The sequence below is a fragment of the Saccostrea cucullata genome, unplaced genomic scaffold (genome assembly GCF_032062105.1).
Source record: "Saccostrea cucullata isolate Sc308-1 unplaced genomic scaffold, CSIRO_AGI_Scuc_v1 ctg1404, whole genome shotgun sequence".
NCBI lineage: Eukaryota > Metazoa > Mollusca > Bivalvia > Ostreida > Ostreidae > Saccostrea > Saccostrea cuccullata.
The window spans coordinates 109344-136221 of record NW_026928144.1 but is presented as its reverse complement, the minus strand read 5'-3'; the positions used below and the strand labels follow the sequence as shown (position 1 = coordinate 136221).

General features: G+C 32.4%; 1 protein-coding gene across 4 annotated transcripts in view; it reads right to left on the bottom strand.

The window, feature by feature from the left end:
- Window positions 1–18174, bottom strand: part of LOC134276559 (histone deacetylase 6-like) — a 68577-nt gene extending 50403 nt beyond the window's left edge. The window contains exons 1-26 of one of the 4 annotated variants that reach the window (XM_062758800.1): window positions 18106–18174; window positions 15988–16104; window positions 15321–15473; window positions 14448–14482; window positions 13989–14130; window positions 13000–13137; window positions 12273–12344; window positions 11899–11924; window positions 11515–11619; window positions 11090–11158; window positions 10587–10713; window positions 9980–10045; window positions 8400–8459; window positions 7875–7934; window positions 6045–6134; window positions 5798–5904; window positions 5225–5344; window positions 4712–4870; window positions 3210–3266; window positions 2707–2791; window positions 1794–1834; window positions 1613–1709; window positions 913–984; window positions 601–626; window positions 339–443; window positions 60–128 (exon numbers count right to left, since the gene is read on the bottom strand). In XM_062758800.1, coding sequence (XP_062614784.1) covers window positions 60–128; window positions 339–443; window positions 601–626; window positions 913–984; window positions 1613–1709; window positions 1794–1834; window positions 2707–2791; window positions 3210–3266; window positions 4712–4870; window positions 5225–5344; window positions 5798–5904; window positions 6045–6134; window positions 7875–7934; window positions 8400–8459; window positions 9980–10045; window positions 10587–10713; window positions 11090–11158; window positions 11515–11619; window positions 11899–11924; window positions 12273–12344; window positions 13000–13137; window positions 13989–14130; window positions 14448–14482; window positions 15321–15473; window positions 15988–16089 — 2183 coding nt within the window. In that variant the 5' untranslated portion in view covers window positions 16090–16104; window positions 18106–18174. Of the gene's footprint in view, window positions 1–59; window positions 129–338; window positions 444–600; window positions 627–912; window positions 985–1612; window positions 1710–1793; window positions 1835–2706; window positions 2792–3209; window positions 3267–4711; window positions 4871–5224; window positions 5345–5797; window positions 5905–6044; window positions 6135–7874; window positions 7935–8399; window positions 8460–9979; window positions 10046–10586; window positions 10714–11089; window positions 11159–11514; window positions 11620–11898; window positions 11925–12272; window positions 12345–12999; window positions 13138–13988; window positions 14131–14447; window positions 14483–15320; window positions 15474–15987; window positions 16105–16337; window positions 16410–18105 lie in introns of those variants that run through there. The other 3 variants (XM_062758803.1, XM_062758801.1, XM_062758804.1) reach the window with 3 other exon arrangements.
- Between the last annotated feature and the right edge of the window lie 8704 nt (window positions 18175–26878).

Here is a 26878-nt window from a genome sequence, read left to right as displayed (position 1 = left end):
ATATTATATTTTCAATGCTTCCAAGTCAGAAACATACATATACAAGGGATAGAAAATACCTTGGGTCCTCATAAAACTGATGTTGTGTACCATTACCATGATGTACATCCCAGTCAACAATTAAAACTCTGAAACATCAATGGGGTTTTTTTATTTAGGGCTTAGATTCACCTCTCTTTCAAGAAAAGAAGAATTACACATGTCTTAATTACAACTACAGTTTTTATTTGAAGTAACAAACAATCATACATTTTTTTTATAATCTCAACATTATATTTTGACTTCAAACAATTATATCTAATAGTCTATTATTAGACATATTACATGGCCAAACTTACTTTTTGACATTATACTTGCTTTGAGCATACTTGGCTGCAATGCCTACATTATTAAAAAAACAGAAACCCATGGCTCGGGAGCACTCAGCGTGATGTCCAGGAGGTCTAAAAATAAAACAAGTTCAACTGCTCCGATCCAGTATCAATGCCATACCAAAGAAAACCCACCTTTGTTCTGATCAATCAAGAATACAATTCAAACCAAAGTGAGACTAACATTTTCATTCCACAATTTCAATAAAATTTGAATCTAGAATCTTACCTCACTATTGCAACCCCATTTTGACTCTGTAATTCCAAAACATGGAATTATTAAGTTATCATTTCATACCATATAAATTTTCACATAGTTTATGTAGTGCAACATAATTCCTATATTTATTTGACTGTGAAATCACTAATTTTCAGGGGGGGGGGGGGGTATTTTCATTAATTATTGGGTAGTTTTGTATATGACATTTACATTTTGCGAGTTTCTCCACACCTTGAAAACAACAAAAATTACCACCCCCCCCACCCTCCCTCTGAAAATGAGTGATTTCCCAGACCATGATCAGGATCTCAATACCCTCACCTGTCCTGTCATCACATTATCCACCACATCCAACACAAATCCAGCAGCCATCCGCGCACAAAAGTAAGAGTCCTACAACAGTACAGCATTGTTATATAAAACATTATAAACAACTATAAAAACTCAGGTTTAAAACCATTAAATAAACATAAAAGTTTTCAATTTTCCCTGTGAAAAGTCATTTCTGTAGAGGGTTTGAATTGGCTTATGACTAATTTCAATTACCTGTAATTTTTTTTCTTCTAGCTACTAACCACAATTTTTTTTAATTTGCTCACAGAAACAAATACAGTAAAACTCGGTCATAACGAAGTCACTGGGACCTGTGAAATTACTTCGCTATATCCGTAATTTGTTATAACCATATAGAAAAGTCATTAAATTTTATTAGCTGGGGATTCAAGATGACTTCGCTATAACCATAAATTCACAATATCCGTGTTCGTACTAAACGAGATTTGCTGTATTCATGCTAGACTTCAACAATCATTTATCTTGAAATTAGTTCAATTCTTTTAAACTAAATTCACTACTTTATCTAAAGTGTGAATACTGTACGATTAACACATTGACCATAGTTTACTTTCCCCTGAACAGTATCTTACAAATACATTGCTTTCCGAAAGTTTGATATAATATTCCAGTTACATTTACTATTAAATTCTATTTTATATGATATGAGGTAAATAAATAAAATTACTTTGCAGAGATAGATTGACTGGTAATTTGACTCCAATCTTTTCAACTCAAATGGATTTTTATCTTCAAAACTCTTTATCTCTTCAACATGAGCTGAACTGAAATTATAAAATTTTAATTAATCAAATGAAGAATGTGACAGACATCTTTACTTTTTAAGAATCCTGATATTCAAAACAAACCTGTGGATGAGTGTCAGTTCTGCTTCTGTTGCCATCCGTGTCTGGAACAGATATTGAAATTGTGTTACTGAGTTTCCCAGCATTTAGCAGTATGTCCATGAGTCAAACTACATTCTAATCCTTGATTATTTATATATAGTCAAACCCTGTTATACTGAACTCATTTAGACTGAGAAAAACTTTTAGATATCCAAGATTTTGAATAATTAAGGGTAGAATACCAAAAGAAATAGGTGGAAGGAACTTCAAATCCATGGTAGATGTAATTGAGATATCAGTGTTCAACATACCAAAGTTCAACTGTATTGAAATACATGTATTATGTTAATAAATGGTAGTGAACCCCCCCCCCCCCCCCTCTGTGTATAGGACTCAGTACTCACCTCTACCCTAGTACATCTCTGATTCAGTCCCTGCTCTGTGTATAGGACTCAGTACTCACTTCTACCCTAGTACATCTCTGAGTGAGTCCCCACTTTGTGTATAGGACTCAGTACTCACTTCTACCCTAGTACATCTCTGAGTGAGCCCCCACTCTGAGTATAGGACTCAGTACTCACCTCTACCCTAGTACATCTCTGAGTGAGTCCCCACACTGAGTATAGGACTCAGTACTCACCTCTACCATAGTACATCTCTGAGTCAGTCCCCACTCTGTGTATAGGACTCAGTACTCACCTCTACCATAGTACATCTCTGAGTCAGTCCCCACTCTGTGTATAGGACTCAGTACTCACTTCTACTCTAGTACATCTCTGAGTGAGCCCCAACTCTGTGTATAGGACTCAGTACTCACCTCTACACTAGTACATCTCTGAGTCAGCCCCCACTCTGTGTATAGGACTCAGTACTCACCTCTACACTAGTACATCTCTGAGTCAGCCCCCCACTCTGGGTATAGGACTGTACTCACCTCTACCCTAGTACATCTCTGAGTCAGCCCCCACTCTGTGTGTTTGTCAAATATTCGTGTTATTCTGTCAGGAGATTCGGGATGGCTAAAAGAAAAGTAAAAAAGGTTCATTATTTATTATAAGCATTCTTTAGTACAAGGCACAGTGTGTATATAGTCAACAAAGGAGAAAAACATTTGTATTCGTATTTGTCCCTGAAGTGCAAGATTAATCTTCTCCAATGAGGTGAGATCATTAAAGCTCTACAAAAATGGAAATCAGAGAATTATTCTTTAACTCAATGATTGCAAGATTTAACTTCTCTAATGAAGTGAGATTATAATAGAAGATGATTTTTAAAGAGATTTAGCAAATTCTTTCAGGGCCTAATAGAAGCACACAGACAGCAAGATGAGCACTACAAATGATTCTTAGACATCATAAAGATATGTGATCAGGTCAAATGGCTGTAAAAGATACTGTGATCCAAATATTTTAAAAGTAGTATAAACAAAGAGCTTACTAGTAAGATGCTGTTGAACAATGGGCCCTCATTCCTTCATCATAGGCTATGCAGGTTCTGTAAATTAACAAAAAAAAGTCCTTACACATCTATATTTTCTAACGTTTGTTGGTGACACAGGCTGGTCTCTATCTCTATACCTATACATCATTTTCATGTTTATGCTTTTCTGAGGTCTTTCATGAGCTTTAAAACTGTTTATATCCCTATACATTACCTGTTCTTAGCTATACTGAGGTCTGTGTTAGCTATAATTCTGTCTCTATCTCTATACATTACCTGTTTTTAGCTATACTGAGGTCTGTGTTAGCTATTATTCTGTCTCTATACATCACCTGTTTTTAGCTATACTGAGGTCTGTGTTAGCTATAATTCTGTCTCTATCTCTATACATTACCTGTTTTTAGCTATACTGAGGCTCTGTGTTAGCTATAATTCTGTCTGTATCTCTATACGTTACCTGTTTTCAGCTTTACTGAGGTCTGTGTTAGCTATAATTCTGTTTATATCCCTATACATTACCTGTTCTTAGCTATACTGATGTCTATGTTAGCTATAATTCTGTCTGTATCTCTATACATTACCTATTCTTAGCTATACTGAGGTCTGTGTTAGCTATGATTCTGTCTATATCTCTATACATTACCTGTTTTTAGCTATACTGAGGTCTGTGTTAGCTATGATTCTGTCTATATCTCTATATATTACCTGTTCTTAGCTATACTGAGGTCTGTGTTAGCTATAATTCTGTCTGTATCTCTATACATTACCTGTTCTTAGCTATACTGAGGTCTGTGTTAGCTATGATTCTGTCTATATCTCTATATATTACCTGTTCTTAGCTATACTGAGGTCTGTGTTAGCTATAATTCTGTCTGTATCTCTATACATTACCTGTTTTTAGCTATACTGAGGTCTGTGTTAGCTATGATTCTGTCTATATCTCTATACATTACCTGTTTTTAGCTATACTGAGGTCTGTGTTAGCTATGATTCTGTCTATATCTCTATATATTACCTGTTCTTAGCTATACTGAGGTCTGTGTTAGCTATGATTCTGTCTATATCTCTATACATTACCTGTTCTTAGCTATACTGAGGTCTGTGTTAGCTATAATTCTGTCTGTATCTCTATACATTACCTGTTCTTAGCTATACTGAGGTCTGTGTTAGCTATAATTCTGTCTGTATCTCTATACATTACCTGTTCTTAGCTATACTGAGGTCTGTGTTAGCTATAATTCTGTCTGTATCTCTATACATTACCTGTTTTTAGCTTTACTGAGGTCTGTGTTAGCTATGATTCTGTCTGTATCTCTATACATTACCTGTTCTTAGCTATACTGAGGTCTGTGTTAGCTATAATTCTGTCTCTATACATTACCTGTTTTTAGCTTTACTGAGGTCTGTGTTAGCTATAATTCTGTCTCTATCTCTATACATTACCTGTTTTTAGCTATACTGAGGTCTGTGTTAGCTATAATTCTGTCTCTATACATTACCTGTTTTTAGCTATACTGAGGTCTGTGTTAGCTATTATTCTGTCTATAACAGGTGACAGTCTTTTCTCCACTTTGTAATACTCCTCTACTTTTGTGGGCTCCAGACTTTCTGGGTATTCCTTTGGTTTGTTTTCCTCAGTAATGAGAATAATATCAGGCCTACAAAGGAAACAATACTGCCTAACACACAATTGTAAGTGAACAGAGCAAATGTCTATGCTCCTTTTGTCCAAATTAGTGCACTGTAATCTGAAATCTAGGCATTGATAGTGAACAGTTCGTACCTAGCCACATGATATGATATTACAGTGTATTGGAAGTTTTAGATATAACTGTCAAAAGTTTAAGTAGGAAATTGTAGAAAGGAAAGTTCTGTCTAAACAGTTTTTTGTTCAAACAAATACTGGGCTTCTCCATGTGAGTGAAAAATTCCCAAGAGGGATGTTAAACAATATACAGTCAAGCAATCAAACAAATATTGTTTATTTTGACCCAAAAAGTAGGAAATATTACTTAGGAGGAGACAGGTTGACCTCTTCAAAAGGACAAGGGTCAGAGGTGAATTCCTGATACTGCAGACACTTCCAGTAAGGCCGAAGAACCTTAATCACATTCAGAATGGACTCAGTGACACTGAAATTAAAAAATGATCTTTATTACACTAGAATTATAGAAAATTTAATTAGCATGTTCTTGTAAAAGATGGATTCCATGAGAAATGAATTTTTATACACATAGTTATATTAAAGCACTCACTTTTTCCCAGTCACAACCTACTGCTGTAGATCACTTAATTTTCACGACACCTTATTTTCGCGAGATAGTCATTGACTCTTTGGTAGCGAGACAAATTTTTCACGAATTGTTATCATTGTTCTATAAAATCATAAGGAATTCTATTATACGCGAGAATGAAATTTTCGCGAGCATACTGTCTCGCGTAATTACGCGAAAATAAAGTTCTCGCAAATAAAAAGTGATTTACAGTATATGTACCTTTACATATATTTTATCAAAGTGAACATTAGCAGAAGTGTTTGTTTGAATGCTGATATCTGATGAAAGTTAATACTGGACAATATTTACCTGTCACATGGTTCCTGAGATGATGGAATTCTGGGACAAGGGTCACCAAGTAATGTTCTCAAGGTCAAGGCTGCTGACTCAGAGAGAGACTTCAAGCAGTACCCACCCTAAAAAAATATACCAAATTAAAATTCTGGTCCAATTTCACATCAAATTTAATGTTGATTGCTTTCCTTTGCTTTGTTGAATTTTTTTCAGTTTATGTTCACAGTAAATATACAGAACAAAGATGCTGATTCATTCATACCTCCAATATGACTGCCACACGACCTTGTGCCAAGGACATGACCTTGTGAGTGATGTGAGCAAAGGCTGCAGGTGTTACCCCCATTTCTCCCTATTAGAGAAATTCACTTTTCAAAACTATCATTGACAGAATTATTTTGATAGTTCACTGTTGTACTTTTTTACTTTTAAATCTATTGAATCTTAGTATGTCATAATGAAAATCACTTAAATCTTTATTGAACGTATCATTATTTAAAAAAAAAAGAATAAACTACAGGTAAATTTAAAATTCATAAAAGTTGTTTGTGAATTTCATAAGCATTTTCATGTACAAATCTATATACATTACATCAACATGATCAACAAAGTTGTGCATGTTTTATTTTTTTTATTTAAAAAAAATCACACAAAATGGTAAGATTTATGTAATGATTATATTTGTGTTAGAAATATGAATATAAGCTGTAGCTAATTTATCACTCTTTAAAAAAAAAATTATGATGCATTATTTTAAATAGTAACTTTTGAACATGAAAGTATTTGATTTTATATTGTACAGTGTAGTGCAAAAGATTGTTTTCATTATACTCAGTACACAGATAATGAACATGTTGAAAAAAGATATTAAATCATTCATATTGATTTAGAATAAATGCATCAAAAGTTTACAAAGAAGAACAACTCAAATACCAAACCCACGCCAAAGCATGTCCTAGATTAATATCCCTCACAAAATATCACTCCAGGATTACAGGAATAATAGCATACGTATTATTATTTTACATACATTATAAACTCTGAATCATTATTTGATAGCTTTATCAGTACCTAGTTTTTTTTTTAAACCTTTACAATGATTTTTGTTTTTCTTCTTTATCCTATTTTATTTCAAATATATATTGGTAAAATTACACCTATTCTGCCATTGGTCAATTTAGCATGCCTATGACCTTTGTCACTGACCTTGGGTCATTTACTCAACATTTTTCTGACCTCCTGAAATCTCTACACATGTTTGAGAATAAAATGCTGAAAGGTTTTGGGATCAGATGCCTCTATGGCATTGTTCAAATCTACCACTGTCTTATGACTTTCTAATACTGGTTAAGTTTATTATTACCCCTATACAGTAAAACTCGGTTATAGCGAAGTCCTGGGGACCTGTGAATTTAGTTCGCTATATCCATAATTCGTTGTATCCGTATAATGAATTTGTATAAGTGTATACAGCGAAGTCGCAATGTACACGTATTACTCCAAGTATTACAACCGAATTTGGTAGGGAAACAATTATTACAAAACATACCGTGACTTACTGAGGTTTTCCATTTCAAATTGAATTTCATTTGCAAATATATACTAAAATAAAGTCAGTTCAATATATCTACCTTTGAGATTTTTAAAAATTCGTTATAAAAGATGTAAATATTATTATTTTTAACCTCTACGGGACTCAAATCAGTTCGCTATATCCGTAAATTCGCTATATCCGAGTTCGTTATAACCGTAAAGTTTTACAAAGAATTGTTAAGAATTTTGCCGGGGACCCCGAGAAACTTCGTTATATCCGTGAATTCGCTATATCCGTGTTCGTACTAAATGAGTTTTACTGTAGTTGACATTTGGGTACTTGTAAAGTTCATTAAGTTAAGACTTAATCTGTGCAAGTTCATATGAATAGAAAAAAATTACCTGTTATTAAGTACTGTACAGCTATATTATACCTTAGAATTAAATATAGGACCTGGTATTTTTTTTTATTCTATGAGCTTACTTAGTTTTGTCCTTTAATTTATAGAAGTGAGTTTAATTGTTTTGTTTTTTAATATAGAAATAAGAAGAACAAGACCTTGGGATCTCCAATGGCCGAGTCAAATCCAGCGGACACAACAACAAAATCAGGATTAAACTGTGTTAAAACAAAGGAAGCATATTAATAGATAATGAGCAAACTACTAAATCAAACTGTGCATAAAAACGGCATGCAACAGTAATAACTAAGAGCATGCCAAACCCTGTGGAATTCAATAGATTTGGGATTAAAATAGAAGTTAGAAAACTGCAGCAAATTTCTTGAAAAATTTATATTGAAAAGTTTTGTGAAAAATGTATATATATTTAAATATTAAAACTGATATACATGTATACATGGTGTATAAAAACAACAGTATTTTTTTTTTTTTTACTATTTTTTACCTTTAACAACCCCTCCCTCCCAAAATCATTCTTTAAATTATACTGACTCTGTTGATGTACATGTATATATTTTCAATGCCAGTGCCAAGAAATTTTCTGCAGTTATTTGTCTAACATAACATAAAGCCTCCATGACTAATACATGTAAGAAGAAACATTCACAACTCCTTTAGTTTACCTCGGGACAACCTATTGCGCAATCATATCCAGCAGAAATCAAAACTAATTCTGGATCAAACTGAAATTACCAGCACATTAACTGAATTATCAACAAATGTGTAAATAATAAATTATCTGAAATATATTGTACTAATAATTTTTGGATTGTTACAATATCACACTGTTCAATCTTTTAATTCTAGACAGGAGATATAAAATAAATGAGTTAAAAAAAAATTCAAAATTAAAAGCAACAAAATTTAGAGATGCATTTTGACATTATATACATGTATATACGAGGGTTGATCCAAAAGTTCGTGGAATTTCTTAATATTTCATTCATTTATAAGTGAAATTGGTTGAAAATTACAAATGAGAATAAAGACACTTGTTGAATATTTTAGATTAAAAAATATTTTAAATATTTGTGATAGTAACTCTATGGCAGTTGCCATAGAAATGGATGTTTGGAAATGCGGGGAAGACATCAATGCGTTTATTATCATTTTAATTCTTAATACTTGAAATGAGAATTAAACCGATCTTCGTGTTATAGAAAACGAAAATTATGTCATTATTACGATTGCTTGATCTTTTATAAACCTTTGTGTGTGTATTTTACTGATTTTACCAGATATTTTGTTTATTAGTTAATAATTTATTGTTCATCTTAAGGTTGTTAGACGATGTCAAATTTCAGTCAAGTCATAAGTTTTGTGAAAATCCCGGGATCACTCTCTCTTAAATGCGTATAATATTGACATAGACTGAGGAAAAATGCATTTAGCCACTGGTTTTCCGGTGGCGTAAGAAAATGAAGAAAAATAGAACCTTCATGGACGTTGATTAAAGGTGTGGCCGCCTTTTTGAGGCTCTGTTTTAAGTGTTGTCCCCCTTGATAAATTGAAAGCGTTAATAGACGTTGTCGGCTGACGTACTGTTCTTGACATTGCTACTGAAATCGGAACATCATATGGAAGGATGGGGGGTATTTTGAAATATGAGTAAAAAATGAAGATAAATTGGTCATACCCAGGCTTTTCTTGAGAAAAAAAATGGAGAAAAGGGCAGCATTTTGAAGAATTACGTGTTCGAATTTGACATTAGGGTGAGATAATTCTATAACGTGACGTGACATACCTAACTTGACGTTACGTCGAAGTCTCCCCCGGGTTTCACAACCATCCATTTTCAGAAAGCTCTTGTGACCTTATTGGTAATTGGAACATGGTGAAATTTTCCAGTATTGTTGTATTATGACTCTATTTTATAAATATGCCTATTGTTTGCTTTTTTCAAATCATGATAAAATTTTAGAAAGAAATTCCACGAACTTTTGGATCAACCCTCGTATGTATACTTAAATCTATAGGTAAGCAAAGATAACTTCAAAGCTCTCCTAAGAGAACACTGGAATTCAAAACATATGTTAAGCATCCCTAGTAGTATAAATTCATAGGTCCAGTATAGAAGAAGCCCAAATCTCAGAACTCTGACCTGAGACACTGGCAATTGGGGGTAAAACAGAAGCTTCCCCATAACTTTGTCTAGGTGACAATGTATTTAACGTTAAAAAAACATGTAGATACTAAGTCTTACCTCAAATGCAATTGGCATTAAAACCTGATGAAATATAGCCAGGTAGTCATGATCAGCCATCCCCGTCTACACAAATATAACACTTAATTACATTTTCAGCATTGAAATACTGAACTTAATTTATTCAATAAAAGAGATAAATTGTCACAGTGTGAAAGTGCAGCTTCTGTCGGGGACTGAGAAAATACATGTGTAACTGTGAGATATTTAAGGATTTAAGAAGTAAAGGGTAAAATTTTTACAGAATACTGTAAATCTGGAAATTTTTACATCGATTTTATTTTGCGAATCTGGGTCAAAATGCTATGGATTAATTTTTACGTTTCAAAATTTTACGAATGACCACTACTTTGTTAATATTTTCTTATTGTTGAAATATTTTTAAGAAAAATATTTTTGCGAATGTAATGAACTCGCAAATTTGCTAAAAATTTATCTACAGCAAAAATTTCCAGATTTACGGTAAGTGATTGGGACTTCCAAATCACTTCAACATATCCATAGTGTTAAGATATCAGTGTTCAGGATATCAAAGTTCAACTGTACATTATCTCTATGCTTCTTAATTTATTCTTTCCATGGGACCCCTGGTGTTATGATAATTTACCTGATTAAGAGGGACATTGATGTTATACCCTACTCCCTTGTCTTCTCCTATAAAGTCATAGTCACTCTCTCTCAGGTGGGGCCAAAACTTCCCAAACTCGTACCGATGTATAGAAAAGTACAGCACTCTGTAAATTAACACATAGATGGAAAGCGACTTACAGGATCAATGTTAATGTTTATAGAAAACTATATCTGGTATGTCTCTGAATGCATATATTTATTTTTAAAAATGTGAAATATATGTAAAGCTAGGACATTAGTTTCTGAATCATTGTTTTTTTAAAAGATTTTTCTAGGTGTGGTAGCCTTGTTTATTTTTTTATTTTGAGTTTATTCAACTTGTACATTCTTAATAATTGCATGATTCAAAATTAGCACATCTCAGTTTAAATTCAATATAGAATTTATCCAACTCCATCTGTAATGTTCAGATACATATTTATCAATCTATAAATTGTACAGCTCATTAGTCAGAATAGTGAATGTGAAATCTCTTCTTACCGCGGATCATTGTAAAACATCTGCTGGGTGCCCTGGCCATGATGAACATCCCAGTCTATGATTAAAATCCTTGTAGAAAATAATTAAACAAAACTGAAATTCAGTTAGAGGTGGAAAATTAAATGATCCTCCCATCCACGAGCCCCCAATCATCCCACACCACCCCACCTCTAATTAGGAGTTATAGCATAAATTTAAGAAGTGCACGTTCCTACATTCTATATAATAGGGCATATAGTATACAATATATAATAGGAATTAGGACAATTATTTTACATTATAATATTGCCATTAGTTTTATTGATACACTGTATATTGATTCATCCTGAGAAAACACTTTTCATTCATTGCTCAATGCTCATTAAAATCTTTTCTGAAAATACACCGGCCTTCACAAATGTTCAAGGGTATTGTGTACCACTTACTTTTTCAGTTTGAGATTTTCCAGGGCATGTTTTACAGCAATAGCAACATTATTGAAGTAACAGAATCCACAAAATTCCTCCGACATTGCGTGGTGTCCTGGGGGTCTAAAAAATAGTGATTTGGAGGGTATATCAGGTAGATATACAAGCCTGGGGGTATTAATCAAATTTCCTTCTTTTTTCATCAATAATTCCCACAATTTCCAAAAATTACTACAGATGCAATGTAATGAATGTATAGATTGTATAATTGTTAACTTCAATCCATTTCTGAAATTATGACCTACCATGAACATTCAGATTTTTATTTTTATTAAAATTCAGTTTTAAATTTCATCTTCATAATTGCAGTAATTGAAATATAAAAGTCAAAAATATACATACCTTATTAAAGCCATTCCATTTCTCACCTATAATTCACAAAAAAATCATTAGTTCAGAAAAGTCAAACTCAAATCTATTTTTATGGAACCTCAAAGTCACATTGCCGAGTTAACTATTCAAGAAAAAAAATTTGCATTTAAGTAATTTACACAGGTACATTTAAATGTACACATATGTATATTTTCAAGATTGATATATCTGCATCTAATCGTGCAAATCCACACTGTGTACTTTTTTTAAAGGGCTGATAACTCTCCTTTACAGTATCATTTTCTTTTAGCTCTGAATTTCTGTATCTTCTTATCTTAAGGTTCAGTATATAAAGTAACAATTTATGTATATTTTTTATTAGCATTCCTCTTCCAAACACCGACCTTCTTCTTTAGAATCTGTTCCATTAATTCTACAGTACTCCCAAGTGACAACAAGGAACACTCATATGTAGCCTACAATAGAGAAGAAAGGAATTTATACAGTCAAACATGCTAAAAACGAACATGCAGCATTGCTTATAATAAATTGACACTTATTGTGAAGTGATTTTCATTCCATGTCTCTTTAAAACATATTGTGAACTTAACGGATATAACATATAACTTCATTACAAACTGTGCTAAAAATTTATCATTTTCAGCAACTTTTATAAAGGAAGAAGATTTTATAGTGTTCTCCATTTTCATGGTCTTAGGTGATCTACACATATTCCATCATCTTATAAACCATCAAGAAAGGATCTCAGAGATGCTTGTAAAATAATTTGATTAAATCATGGTACTGCTGTTCTTAAGATTTTTTTTTATTTCATACATATTCCATTATGCAGGCATGATTAAAACTACATGTATTTGAATGTACTCTTTAAAGCTAATGTTTCTTTCATTTAAAAAAACTTGAACCCTTATGGAGTTGCTTAATTGAAGTTTTGCCCAATGCTTTAGGAAAAGAAGTGGAACATGAAAACTAAGATTAACAGATGGTCGATGGATACACTTCGTAAAGTCATTTAAACCTTAATTTGGCTCAATTGAGAAAACGCCTCCCCTCCCCTTTCCTTCCAAACACATAACCACAAGTCTTTATTTTATTTCATATAACTCATACCTGGTTGAAGTAAACCGAGTCGTATTTGATGGCCTCGGCTTTTAGTTCCTCGGTGCTCATTTCCGTGGTCCGTTTGAGTTTTTCTATCAGTTCCTGAGAATGTTGTAACAGTACCATGTCCTCTGTAGAATGCTGGGCCTGAAATTAACAAGACATCAATATCCAAATTCATATCATTTGCCTTACTTAGTCATGTTAGTTGCCATAAATTACTTTTAATCATTAAAGACAAGGTAGGGTAACAGCCAAATCTGGCCCCTTATTTGAAGGAAAAATCAAACATTGGTAAAATTGTGATAGCTATAGTTTGTAGTTAAGAACTTTTAAATAATGGTTTTTGCTTTAATACCAGCATTAATCTGGATTCAAAGCTATCACAGAGGCCACAAGAGGGTGCAGAAGTAAGACATTTTCTTGAATTTCCTCAATTAAGGTCAAATTTCATCAAATTTGAGATATGTATCTCTTTGGGAAACATGGAGCACACGCTTGTCTCTTTGAGATTTTTATACATAAAATGCATCTGATATTAGTCAAAGTGTAAAAAATATATGAATTTGATTGCTAAACAAGCTGTGCTCTGTTTTCTAAAACAAAATATGCTGTAAAATTGCAAGTTTGCATAGAAAATTTGGAAATTGACCTATTTTCTGACCTCCATAACTTAGAACCAAAACTTGGTTTGTGGCATTGGTGACAACAGTTTTTCATTTATAAACTGTTGCATCCTTCTAAAAGACACCAAAAATCAGGGCCAAAAAGTGGTATTAGCTTATCTTGTCCTTTTGTCTTAACCTCTAGGGCTCTTTGCTGTCATGAATGGAACATCCTTTAAAATGTTACTTAGAGATTTTGAAAAATCTCAATGCCATTGAAAAGAAAATACATGATATACAGTAAGAAAAATTTGAAGATTGAGATCAAACAGGAATGATGATTTTTCCTTAGAATAATTCTACATCATGTTTTACTCATTAATGATTGCTAACCTCTAGTCGAACACATCTCTCTGTAAGACCAAGCTCAGAACATCGCTGGAAAGGCCCACTGATGCGTGACGGATTCTCTGGGTAATCCTTGTCCCAGAGATTCTCGTGCTTTAACATCCGCTCATCATAAATCAGCCCCGTTCTGAAGAATTCAAAACACAGCTGTTAGGGGAGGCAAATCATACAAAACTTAATCAAAATTGCAATGTGTCCTTACAAGGGTCTAAGATGCATATGAGGATTTTTTTTATTATAAAGAACTCTCCATATAAAATTCATGTGTTAAACATTGTTAAAAGGAAACAAAAATCAATGTTCTAAGGGTTTTCTCATAAGCTAGTCTTACTGTATATGTCAGATTTGATATTTTTTTCAAAGGACAGTAAATGACCTTTCATCCAGCTTTTTTTAAAATCCTGATTCAAATTTTGTTTAAATTAAGTTTAAAAACTAGCTTACCCCTCAATAAGGTCTGGTTCCTTAACTGTTAGAGCCTGCATGTATAAAACAGGGTAAGACAAATTTTCAAGAGAGAGAAAACAAATCCCACATATAAAATTAAAATGACCATTATCTCATATTAAACTAAAGATGATTATGGTATTTGTTTTTAATTACTTTGTAACAATATGTTGATAGATTTCTTCCAATTTATGAACAATGTTAGACTATAAAACTATATATACAATGTATAATAAAACTTGTTTAGTACGAACAGGGATATTGTGAATTCACAGATATAGCAAATTTATCTTGGATCCCCAGATATATAAATTTTGCTAATTCCTCACACTGATTTTATAAATTACGAAGTAATTTCATAGGTCCAAGTGACTTCATTATAACCCAGTTCTACTGTAGCAATGTTGCACTGACTCTGGGGGAAGGTGAATTTGTTGTCTGGGCATTTAACACACCATTGTACAATTAAACTCCTTGATCCAATATGATCTCCTTGTCATTTTTACTAATTCATTTAGCAGCTTAAAGTGTGCATCACCTTAAACCTTGAACTCTTTAAGAATAAATTAAATATGACTAATTACACCCCTTTCCCTCCCTGCATCCCAACCCCATGCACTCCAGAGAGAGAGAGGGGAGAGAGAGAGAGAGAGAAAGAGAATCCCCATAAGTGAATTCGTAAGTATAATGATATGGAGTAAGTAAACATGTGTGACTTAACTAAGATTGACAATGCTTTTAAATTCACAGAAACATTCAAGGCTGGTCAAGTCTAGAGAGCAGACCAACAGCTGAAGGGCAAACATTCAATCAAAAGAACCTTAGCTAAAGGGTAAATCAAGTCACTTCAAGGCTTAAAACATAACTTACAATTTCGGCCAGTTTGCCGACCAGATACTCCGACTCTGAATCCGAGTCAGACTGTTGTCGTCTTCTCTCCTCTCTCCTTCGCTGTCGTTCCGCCCGCCCACTCTGTTTGATTTCCTCCAAGGTCATTTTCTTGTCCTTGACTTCTTGGCTAACCTGATATATATTGGGAGAATAATTAATCACTACAGTCAAGTTCCTCCCCCTCAAAAAATTGTGAAAAATAACAATTTTATAATTTTGGATTATGATGGATTATCATATAAATGTTATACATGTACATAAATGCCAGGTTTAAAATGAAATTGCATCTGCAAATAGCATGTTTAGCATGTTAAGACTTACACTGTACGTATCAAACATTTACTAATTTTCTGAACTTCTCGAAATACAAAATTTCTAAGTAAACGATCAAACAAAAAAAACATAATTAAATAATTAATTAAATAAATAAAATCATTGAATATATTCAATCAAACCTCAATCAACATCTTGAAAATAGTAGAACTGTCATAAAAATTTGAGATAAACATCAGGGTTGAACTTAAATTTCTAAAGTTGGTGACACACACAAAGCCACTGGTACCCTTACCAACTTATCCCTTGTTTTGGTCACCAAATATACATACATTGTACATACAACAGTATGACTCGTGACACGGTAACGTACCTGTACACCTTGACTCTGAGCCTTCACCCCCACATCCAGACCTGGTTGTTGTTTCTGTTGTTTATCTGGGTCCTGTTCTTCATCAGAATACTGCTGATGCATCTCTGCTATTTAATGCTGCAGGGACAAATTACACATGTTTTATAATACAGAAATACCACAAACTTAATAAATATTTATATCAAAGTATGACTTTTAGACAAGGTGTATAACTTTTGAGAAAACTCTTCTACAATATGTATATTACATGTTAATTTTCATTTTTTAAATTCTAAATCCACTATAAAATAATTACCTCTGTGAAATTGATTTTATTAAAAATGCTGACACACTTGACAATTTTTACTTACACCTAGCAATTAGCGCATCCACTTGCTGCTTAAAAATGAAAGAAAAATTCCCACCCAAATCAAAAGTAAATGAATGCTGGACAACTCGCCCCCAAGACAGGTTGCCCCCAAGACAACTCGCCCCATATTCAGGACAACTCGCCCCCACTCAAGACAACTCGCCCCCTGTTTGACAGACCAGCAAATATTAAATATATTATAATACATAGATTTGAATTCAAATTGTTTCTATAAAATTAAAATAAACATCTGGAAATAAATTTTTTCATTCTATTGAAAACGAAACAGAAATACAATGTGTTAATAATTTAAACACTATCGCTAGTATTGTTGCTACTGGCACCTTTTATTTATATCTTCGCTAAATTCTTACATAGATTTTATTTTACACTTTTATCACAAAACCTAAATAAATGTAATTTTCAGAGCTTGCATGCTAAAATTCTCCAACAAATTGAAACTGCTTTGGAGCTTTGATACGACACGCCAATTTTTTTTTTATAAAACATGTAATTTTGGGGCTTGCATGTAGTAATTAAATAAGTTATCACTTTGAAGTATCAAAATTAGTTGCATGTTAGCTTGGGTGTTTCATTAAAATTTCTGTCTGATATTTTCATTTAAAATTAAGTAATTATCAGTATCATCAGTTTCCTTACACCGTCAGCTAGTTAAACGTTAATTTCGTCATTAAATAATTTAGATGTTTTAACACTGAAGAAGATATGCTTCATTAAATTAGAAATATTTTATAAATAACAATTTTAAAGATATGAAAAATAAACGCTTTTATTAACTCTATTTCATAAGAATAAAGTTTAAGAAAGCATGGATATTAATGATAAGTATTTGATGCAAACACAGTACAGTGTTTTTATACCAAAAAAAATGTAAATCCATCATGATTAAAAAATAAATAACATGTAGCTATTACAACTGTAAATATTGATTATAATTTAAATTTGGACATAAAATATACATTATTGAATATTACACTTATTTTTTCCTTGCACTTTACAAGAAAAAATAACGGGGGCGAGTTGTCTTAAGTGGGGGCGAGTAGTCCTAATTTGGGGGTGAGTTGTCTTGAGAAGTGTTGGGGGCGAGTTGTCCTGATTCCAAGTAAATAGACAGACTGCAAAAAATATTGTATGAAACAAGAGCATGATATGTTCACTAAAATTTTCCATCACAATATATCAATATGCATGCTGAAGTCAGTGTACTGTAATTTCTACATGTATCAATATACGTAGATTAATTGAGAAATACTTCATTCAGAAACTCCTGTGGTTCAGACTACAGTAAAAAATGGCAAGTTCCTTATCACTAAATAATAATTTAAAATTCCATATATGCACAAGATAAAGTGAGCATGCATAAAAAGTATTTAAATTTAACTTTCTTTAGTGTTAAGTTTAAGGATAAATAACACAAACAAACTTTTTTCAGAAATCAGCATTATTTCTCATAGATTAACATATAAATTGACAACCTGAATAATGTTTACAAAGTAGAGTGGGAGAATTTTATAAGATTTTGTCATAAAGTTAAAAAATTGTGCAAAATTTTGTATGGAATTATATAGAAGGCAAAATAAAATCTCAAATCTAAGCACCAAGGAAAACCTACGATTTCTTTATATTTCAGGGATTTATTATTTATATCAATACAAATCAAAATCAGTCAAAAAATATATATCAACCCGCGCATCCATTTTTTGTTTGTGGTAAGTACCCTTAAAATTAAATTCAATCTATTATCTTACATTACTCTTGCGCCATAGCCTAATGGTCTACTTTCAATTCACTATACTAATTTTTGACCTTCAATATTAGAGAGCTCCACTTCTGTAGCAAACTCGAAATACTTCAAATATCATCTTCGCTAGACTGGTATTATGGTATTGCCTGTCTTTATCGTACGCAGGATATCAGACAGGCAGCCAGTCTACATCTTCGCTAGCTAAGGGTTTCTGATACACTACTCCCCGATTATGAGGAGAGTAGCGTACTAGAAACCCTTGGCTAGCTAAGATGTTCAAATATTGATAAGAAAAGGGGGAAAACCCACAAAATGTGGATTTTATGAATTACAAGAGGCCCATGGGCCACATCGCTCACCTAAGCACTGTGGCTAGGAAAAAGTAGAAATTGGTTTATTATTGAAAAGTTAAAATCCAAAAGTAGTCAAATGACCAATCATGGCTTTGCTATTCTTGAGAAGATGATTTTTAAAGAATTTTCCTATATGTGTCTCTGTAAATCTTTGATCGGCCATTGTGACCCCACCCTACCCCCCGGGGGGAGGGGGTCATGATTTTAATAAAATTGAATCTACACTACCTGAGGATGCTTCCATATATGATCAATTACATGACTTTGCTATTCTTGAGAAGAAAATTTTAAAAGAATTTTCCTATATATCTCTATGTAAAACTTTGGTCGGCCATTTTGGCCCCGCCCTACCCCTGGGGGTCATGATTTGAACAAACTTGAATCTACACTACCTGAGGATGATTCCATATAAATGTGATCAATTATGGCTTCGCTATTCTTAAGAAGTAGACTTTTAAAGATTTCTCCAATAAATTTCTATGTAAACTTTGCTCGGCCATTTTGGCCCCGGCCGCCCTACCTCCGGGGGTCATGATTTGAACAAAATTGAATCTACACTACCTGAGGATGCTTCCATATAAATATGATCAATTATGGCTTTGCTATTCTTGAGAAGAAGATTCTTAAAGATTTTTCCTATATACGAGGGGTGATCAAAAAGTTCGCAAACTAATTGAATAACTTCCATACAAGAAACAATATTTGGTTTTAATGTTGATTATATTATTTTAAATTAATCCTCCCCGATTTTAATGCACATCAACCACCGTTCTGCGCATGCGCGAATCACGTGATATTGGCGGTCACGTGACCCTCTCCGTAGCGTTCTGTCACAAAAGTTAAAAGATTTTTCCGAGTTTTATATTTCTTTCCATGTGAGTTAATTTTTATGACAAGAACAGTTAATTTGTCAGAAATGGTCATATCTCGGCAACAGAATGGGTGAATAATAACATCCTTTCCAAAAATAAGCATGGCGACCATTAAAACACAAATCTTCTGTCTCAGGAGAGACCTTTATTCAAGGTGGATAGAGAATGGGTGCATCCTTTTTACCATTTCTAATATGTTTAAAATCTAAAGTAAACAATATCTTAGGTATTTAATACTTATATCATTGTTCAAATATTCAACTATTTTTCAAAGTGCTAATTGGAGGTCTTTGATAGCAAATTAATTGCTTAATTAAAAATACATATCTTTTCAGACTTGCTTTCACTGGGCAAGATGACAAGTACCATTTTTAACCATCAGCCTTCCTTCACTAAAACGATTAATCCAATCATTAATTGAATTTATAGGAACCCATTTATCTCAATAAACTGTGTACAAATTATCATATGATACTGTAGAGGGATTTCTAAGATATTACAATAAATTGTACAGTCGTTTGTTGAACGAGTTCGACTGAGACAACCATTTTTCGTCACAAGTGACCTAAATAGTGACGTCATTTTCACATTGTGACTTCACAAACAAGAAGGAGAGAAACTTTATTCAGCATATGCTATTTATAGACCTTGTGTATGGCTATGTGTGTACCGAATTTCATTCTAATCTGAATTGTGGTTTTGTAGATATAGAGATCGTTTGCGAACTTTTTGATCACCCCTCGTATTTCTATGTAAAATTTTGGTCGGCCATTATGGCCCCACCCTACCCCCGGGGGTCTTGATTTAAACAAAATTGAATCTACACTACCTGAGCATGTTTCCCCATGAGTTTCATCTTTCCTAGCACAGTGGTTCTTGAGAAGAAGATTTTTAAAAAATACCATTAAATTTTCATTAATTCACAATTATCTCCCCTTGAATGAAGGCGTTGTCCTTCATTTGAACAAACTTGAATCCCCTTTACCCCAGGATGCTTTGTGGCAAGTTTGGTTAAAATTTACAGACAGACGGACGCCGGACAAAATGTGATCAGAAAAGCTCACTTGAGCCTTCGGCTCAGGTGAGCTAAAAAAAAAGTACATCTCAGGCGTGCTTCCTGGTTGACTATTATCATCAGCACACAGACACCTAGTATAAAAGTTTAAGAAAGACAAGGGGGGGGATTAAATACAAATTTTACCAAAATACTGCTATTATTTTATGTATTGTGATGAAATGTAATACGATTAGTCAATTTAGCAACATGCAGCTGTATTTATTGAAAAGTTTAGAAAAGCATGCTTAAAAATGAAAGAATTATTGATTTTGAACTTTTGATAATTTGTTTTACCCATGTAAAGTTTTAGAAAAACTTTGATGCTATATTATTCTTCCTGCTAGATCTTCTCTTTTGTAGTAAAATATGGGAGTGAATCTCTCATCCAAAGATACTTTTTTAAAAAATTATCACTTAAAAAAATTATCATATTATAAAAAATATTATTCGTGACGTATTACTATAAAGTGCGTCAGATTCATCATGCCTGGGCCTACGACAAGATTACGATCTTCAAACAATTAATTCTACCTTCCGATGGTTTGGCTACAAACCCTACGTGTCGTTAAAATATCAATGGGAAACCTCTGCGAAATCAACCTCAAAGCCTCAAAGGAATCAAACAGTTGCCACACAGCCATAACTGATTCTATCATAGAGTGTGCTGTCTCGAATTTGATAACTGTTCAATTTTTGAAACATTCCATCTGCATGTCAAGTCTTCGAATGAAAAAATTTGGAGATAACGAACAGTATTCAAGATCAAAATTTAATGTCCATAAAACAATCCCTTGTTCTCTATAAAATATGTTCAAAACAATCAAAACCTGATCCTACTTCTGATGTTTTTGGAGATCTGTGTTTGCTCTGCTCCAGTTTTGTATTGTTTTATGGACATTTGATCTTGAATACTGTTATCTCCATACGTTTCACTCATTTTGATATTATTTCATATTTAAGTTTTAAAAAAATCGTAATATTTTTTTTTACATTTATACTTACTTCAAATCTCATCATTTCCATGTAAAATGGGTCATTTTCAAAAAAAAAGTTCGCTAAATATAACATATTGCACTCTTTTGCAAAATTTTATATAAAAAACTGAATCAATCAAAATGTTTTCATCATTTGCTTTAATAAGATACACTAAGAATACAATTTCAGACATAAGTTGCTTAGTTATTCCTCATTTTCATTTGTCATGTCTTCAGTTTTCCGCATTCAGATCTCTCTGGATTTACACATTAGCTTCTCCCCATTGTCCCTGAGGCATATTTCTCCTGATTTGTGCATTAGGTACTTCCGGCTTTCCCGGAGGCATATTTCTCCTGATTTGTGCATTAGGTTCTCCCCAGTTTCCCGGAGGCATATCTCTCCGGTTTTCTTCATTCAGACCACCGTACCCTGTCAAATCAAATGATTAATATTAAAGCTATTTTTTCAATGCTCTCGAAGGAATACGTTCCTTTCATTCTTCATGTAATAGAACAATTAAATCATTGGAATTAATTTATGACTGTGTTTTAAATGCTACCATAACTTCGTCACTATCCTGACACTCCACGCTATTTGTAAACTAGTGTGATTTTGACGTTATTTTTGCATGCTGAAAATCTACAATCAAATTCCGAGCTCCTATAAAGAGTCAAATTCAAAAATGCAACAAAACATATAAAATTTACACTTAATCTATGCGAGGCTTCATATTTATATGAAATCAGGAAGCACCCTTTTCCCTTTTGCGTTATTTCATCGTTATCTCCGACAGGTGCTTCAACATATAAATGTTCTTTGTGTATACTGCTGATGCCTTTCTAAAAATACAATTTAACGAGGCCGCATACTCATGACTTTACGTTTTTAATTCAATTTTTATGAAGGTCTACATGTATCAGAAATGTTACATTTATGGCATACCATGTTGAATACAACTAAATAAATTTTTTTTTGTATGCATTTGCCCAAATACACGACGCGTTATGATAACGTTAACGCGACATTTGTAATAAAAAACATAAAAAAGCTATATAAATGTTCTTTGTGTATACTGCTGATGCCTTTCTAAAAATACAATTCAACATAACTAAGTTGCATGTCAGCATAAATAAGTAACGAGGCCGATATAATTAATTTGCATGACTGTGTACACCAACTTTAAATTTCATGCAGTCATTTGTGCGATAGTACACCTTTGCCAAATATTTTAATTTTAATACAAAATTAACATTATCTTTAACCCCTACTGGTCTGAAAATGTGATTTTATGACAATAATTAGGAAAAATATACTGAAACGACTCTAACGACGTCACCATTTTTGGATTTTGTTAGCAATTGCATGCACTGAAGAATGACGCATGACTCGCTTGTGTGTTCAAGACGTCCATAGATATTATACTAAAAAATGCAAGCTGATGACAAAACATCCAAATAAACATACTTTGTCTAGTAATCTAAAAATTGCTATTTTTTTTAATCAAAAAATCATATTCGCTGATAATTCATCCGCAGTGATATTTATTCATACCGTAATATGGGAATTTTAGATCGCTGAAAAGAAAACATCACAAGAAATAAAACTTGCAAGGAACGGCAAAAATTGGCGGCATAAATCTCTAGGGCAGAAAATCAAAATTATGGAAAAAATGTGATAATTTGGCGCTTTTCCTGCAAATTCCCATATGGTCCAACAGTAAAATTTGACAACTTTTGAGATGACCCCTCAGAAATCGGGATGGTAAACATTTGATTTTTTAATCTTCAAAAAAATAACATTAAAAATTAATTATAGAAAAATACCACAATCCCTAGGGCAGAAATAATTTGGATCGGTCTCGTCAATACAATTTGAAATTATTTTTAATTTTTAAAAATTTAAGGAAAGGATTTAAAAATTTATCTGTGGGAAAAAATTGACTTTAATACCTTGGCATACTGTAGATAGTCTGAACTGTCATTTTCCTGGCTTTTTTACGATTTTGATATTTTATATGCAAGGAAAAGGCTTAAACCGGCACCATTAGGAAAACTGGGAATCTCGCCGTTCCCAACCTGAGAGGATTTAGAAACATGCGAGCCGAAGTAAATGACAAAATCAGTATTTATCACTAACACAATGTTTCAAGTACTCAGCAATATCGCTGAAAAGAAAACATCACAAGAAATAAAACCTGAAAGGAACGGCAAAAATTGGCGGCATAAATCGAATCGAAGGTTTTTAAAATGCAAACAATGAAGCGCATTGAAGTAGTAAAATTTTCTGTTTGGATGGAACGTTTTGATATCTTTAACACGCCCATTTCTTTAGAAAGGAAAAATCGGTCAAATGATTCAATAAAATACCTGTAAAACAGGTATTACATAAATATAACATCCAATGAAATTGACAGTTAACATAAACACCGAGTAAGCACGTGTTCTACTGATACATGTGCTATGCCAACTCCAGTAAACATGATAAAATCATAATTATGGACAAATTCGTTGCAATGTGTGTTTTACATAAGCGGGAACTGTATACATATCTCTTTCTTATTTATAAATCTTCATTTCAGTGTAACCCGTGTTGCTTGTCGCGGGAAGTGTAGTGTCCTAAAACATTACGACGAATATTCCTTTCTCGTTTCTAAAGAAATGGGCGTGTTTCAGAACGTTTCGTCGAAATGAAAATTTTACCACATCAATGCGCTTCATTGTAGTTCTGTAGCTCTCTGTACATGTAGCTGCTTTATCTGTCCGAAGTGTTACAAGCAGAGAGCTACAGATCTGCAGCTAGGGTACATTGAAAGAAATAAAACTGGCGCAATTTTTAGTTGTACACTGTATAAGCCCAGTAACTTCACTTTTTTGTTAATATCACTAAAAACAATATTCAGGTTTATTACTATGTTTAGCAAACAAGAAACAAATCCAAAATGAATTTGATTGAGATCGCAGGATGTTTTTTGCTTATGGTGACAATGTTTGGATACTTGGGGATACCCTAAAAACTTAAAAATATTAAGACGAAAATAGTATTTACAGCTTAAGAAAGAAATAGGCGGTTGGAGAGGATAATAAATGGGAAAAAAGCATGCATGGATTTCAGTTAATAATCTAAATGATATTATCATCGAGCAAAGTTTGAATCTTATCAATAGTGACAGCATTATGAAAAAGAATGTCAATGATTTGAAAGAGCACCATCTATAATAATTACAGTCTTTATGACGTCACAACTGTCGTCAAGTTTGAGAAAAAAGTAAAATCATTAATAATTTTATTAAGATGATGACTTCAGATAATATAAATCCCAGATCATGCCTCTCCACAAATATTGTTTTCAATGAACTACTGGCTACATTTCTGGCATATATAGTTTGTAATGTTGATATGGGTCCGTGTAATGCTTTACAATTTAAATTTCTAAAATGATTTTGAGTTTAAAAAATGTTAACATATTAGTTCAAGTATCTAACTTTCAAAAACTCAAACTGATTTGGTATATTGAAATTTAATATTTTAGTTCAAAAATCTAAATTTTCAAGTTTCCAAACAGGTTTTAGAATTTTAGCATTTTGGATTTTTACCTTAAATATTCAAAATTCATATTTCCAAAAACAAATTTTATATTTTAAACTTTTGAGTTTTTAATTTACCGTTTCTTTAGGAAGTGTACGCTTAACAATCTAAAATTTAATATTTTTCGTCTTTTGATTATTTAAAATTTACTTCCAACTTTCACACTTTTTAGTTTTTTAGGAACTTAAAATTTTTATTAAATATTCAACTTTTAAATAACCAAAACACTTTTTTTACATTTTGAGTTTTTTGAAGTTTACTTCAAATATCCAAAATATCAAATTACAAACCTGGTTTGAATTTTGAAACTATTTCAAAAACTCTTTTGGTTAAGCAAAAGAGCTTCTAAATAGTTAGAATACTGAACTGATATTCAATTTTCAAATCAGGATTGAAATCTGATATTTTGGATATTTAAAGTAAAAATCTAAAACTCAAAGTGTTTTGGTTATTCGAAAGTTGAATGTTTGAATGAGAATACCAAATCAAAAAAAAAACCCTAAACGTTTTGAAAGTTTAAATTTAAAAGGTTGAAATAAATCTTAAATTATTAAAAGACGAAATATGTTACTGAACTTTAGATTATTAAGTGTAAACTTTCTGAACAAACGGTAGAATAAAAAGTAAAACGTTTAAAATACAAAAATCGTTTTCTGAAATTTGAATTTTGAACATTTAAGGTAAAAATCTAAAATATTCTAAAACTTTTTTAGAAATTTGAAAAGTTAGGTTTTTGAACTAAAATATTAAATTTCCATATACCAAATCAGTTTAAGTTTTTTGAAATTTAGATATTTGAACTAATATGTTAAACATTCTAAAACTCAAAATCATTTTATGAATTTGATTGTTAAGTGTTACACGTACCGATATGTTTGTTGTTATATGAACCAAATATTAACGAATGATTGACAGATCTACATGGTTAATCTTGATCCATCAAAATTAAATGTCAAATTTCATATTGGCCACACATGCGTTGAATAGAAACTTTATTTTTGTGAAAAACATAGAGACAAATACGATGATGGTTTGTGGTTTTAGCCCTTTGTATAATTAAACATTAATAAAGAATTGTATGAAATATAGCAGTAAAAATAATACCTAATGATAGATTATCCAAGAAATATATTTATTGTGATATATAAAATACTTTTGATTAAGGAGACGGTTTTCACACACATATATATTCTAATAGAATCCCCCCCCCCACACACACAAACAAGCTAATTCAGAGAATTCGTGTCCCCCGCTTAGGGAAAAAGTCGGCTCCCCCTGACTGAATTTGTAGAATTATTAAATGTATACATGTATACTGAAGGAAATAAAATACATGTATGTCAATATTCATACAAAGATTTGATTGCTTATTCTTTATTATGTGTATAGAAGATTTTTTTTATATGGAATATTTATCACACTGTAATGATGATTTTATAACCTCATAAATTTTTCATTTCACATGCTCAATACTATCATTTAGTAAAAAAAAAAAAAAGTATTTACAAAAAAAAAAAAAAAAAAAAAAAAATGAAAGGTTCGACAGAGATTCGATCCCGGGACCTCTCACATTTGAAGCGAGAGACATAACCACTACACCACGGAGTCGCTTTATACAAACAAAAGTATATGCAGAACTGAAGTCACATACATGTATATATTCATGTTTTCATGTTCGGTTTTCTCAAAATTTTACACAATCCATGGTGTTTGATTTATTTAGCCTTTATTAAACAGTTCTAATAGATGTAATAAGAACATAAAGTCCGCCGAGAACCTGTTTTATATGCAATAACTCTCCTCATGCCCCTGCGCTAAAAATAGCGCCATGTAATACTATAAATACTAATAAAACAAACGGGGCGGGGCACTTTGAGAGGGGCGAGAGACGTCCTAGGGAGTTTTGGTATAAAATTACATTGCATAAGCTCAAAAT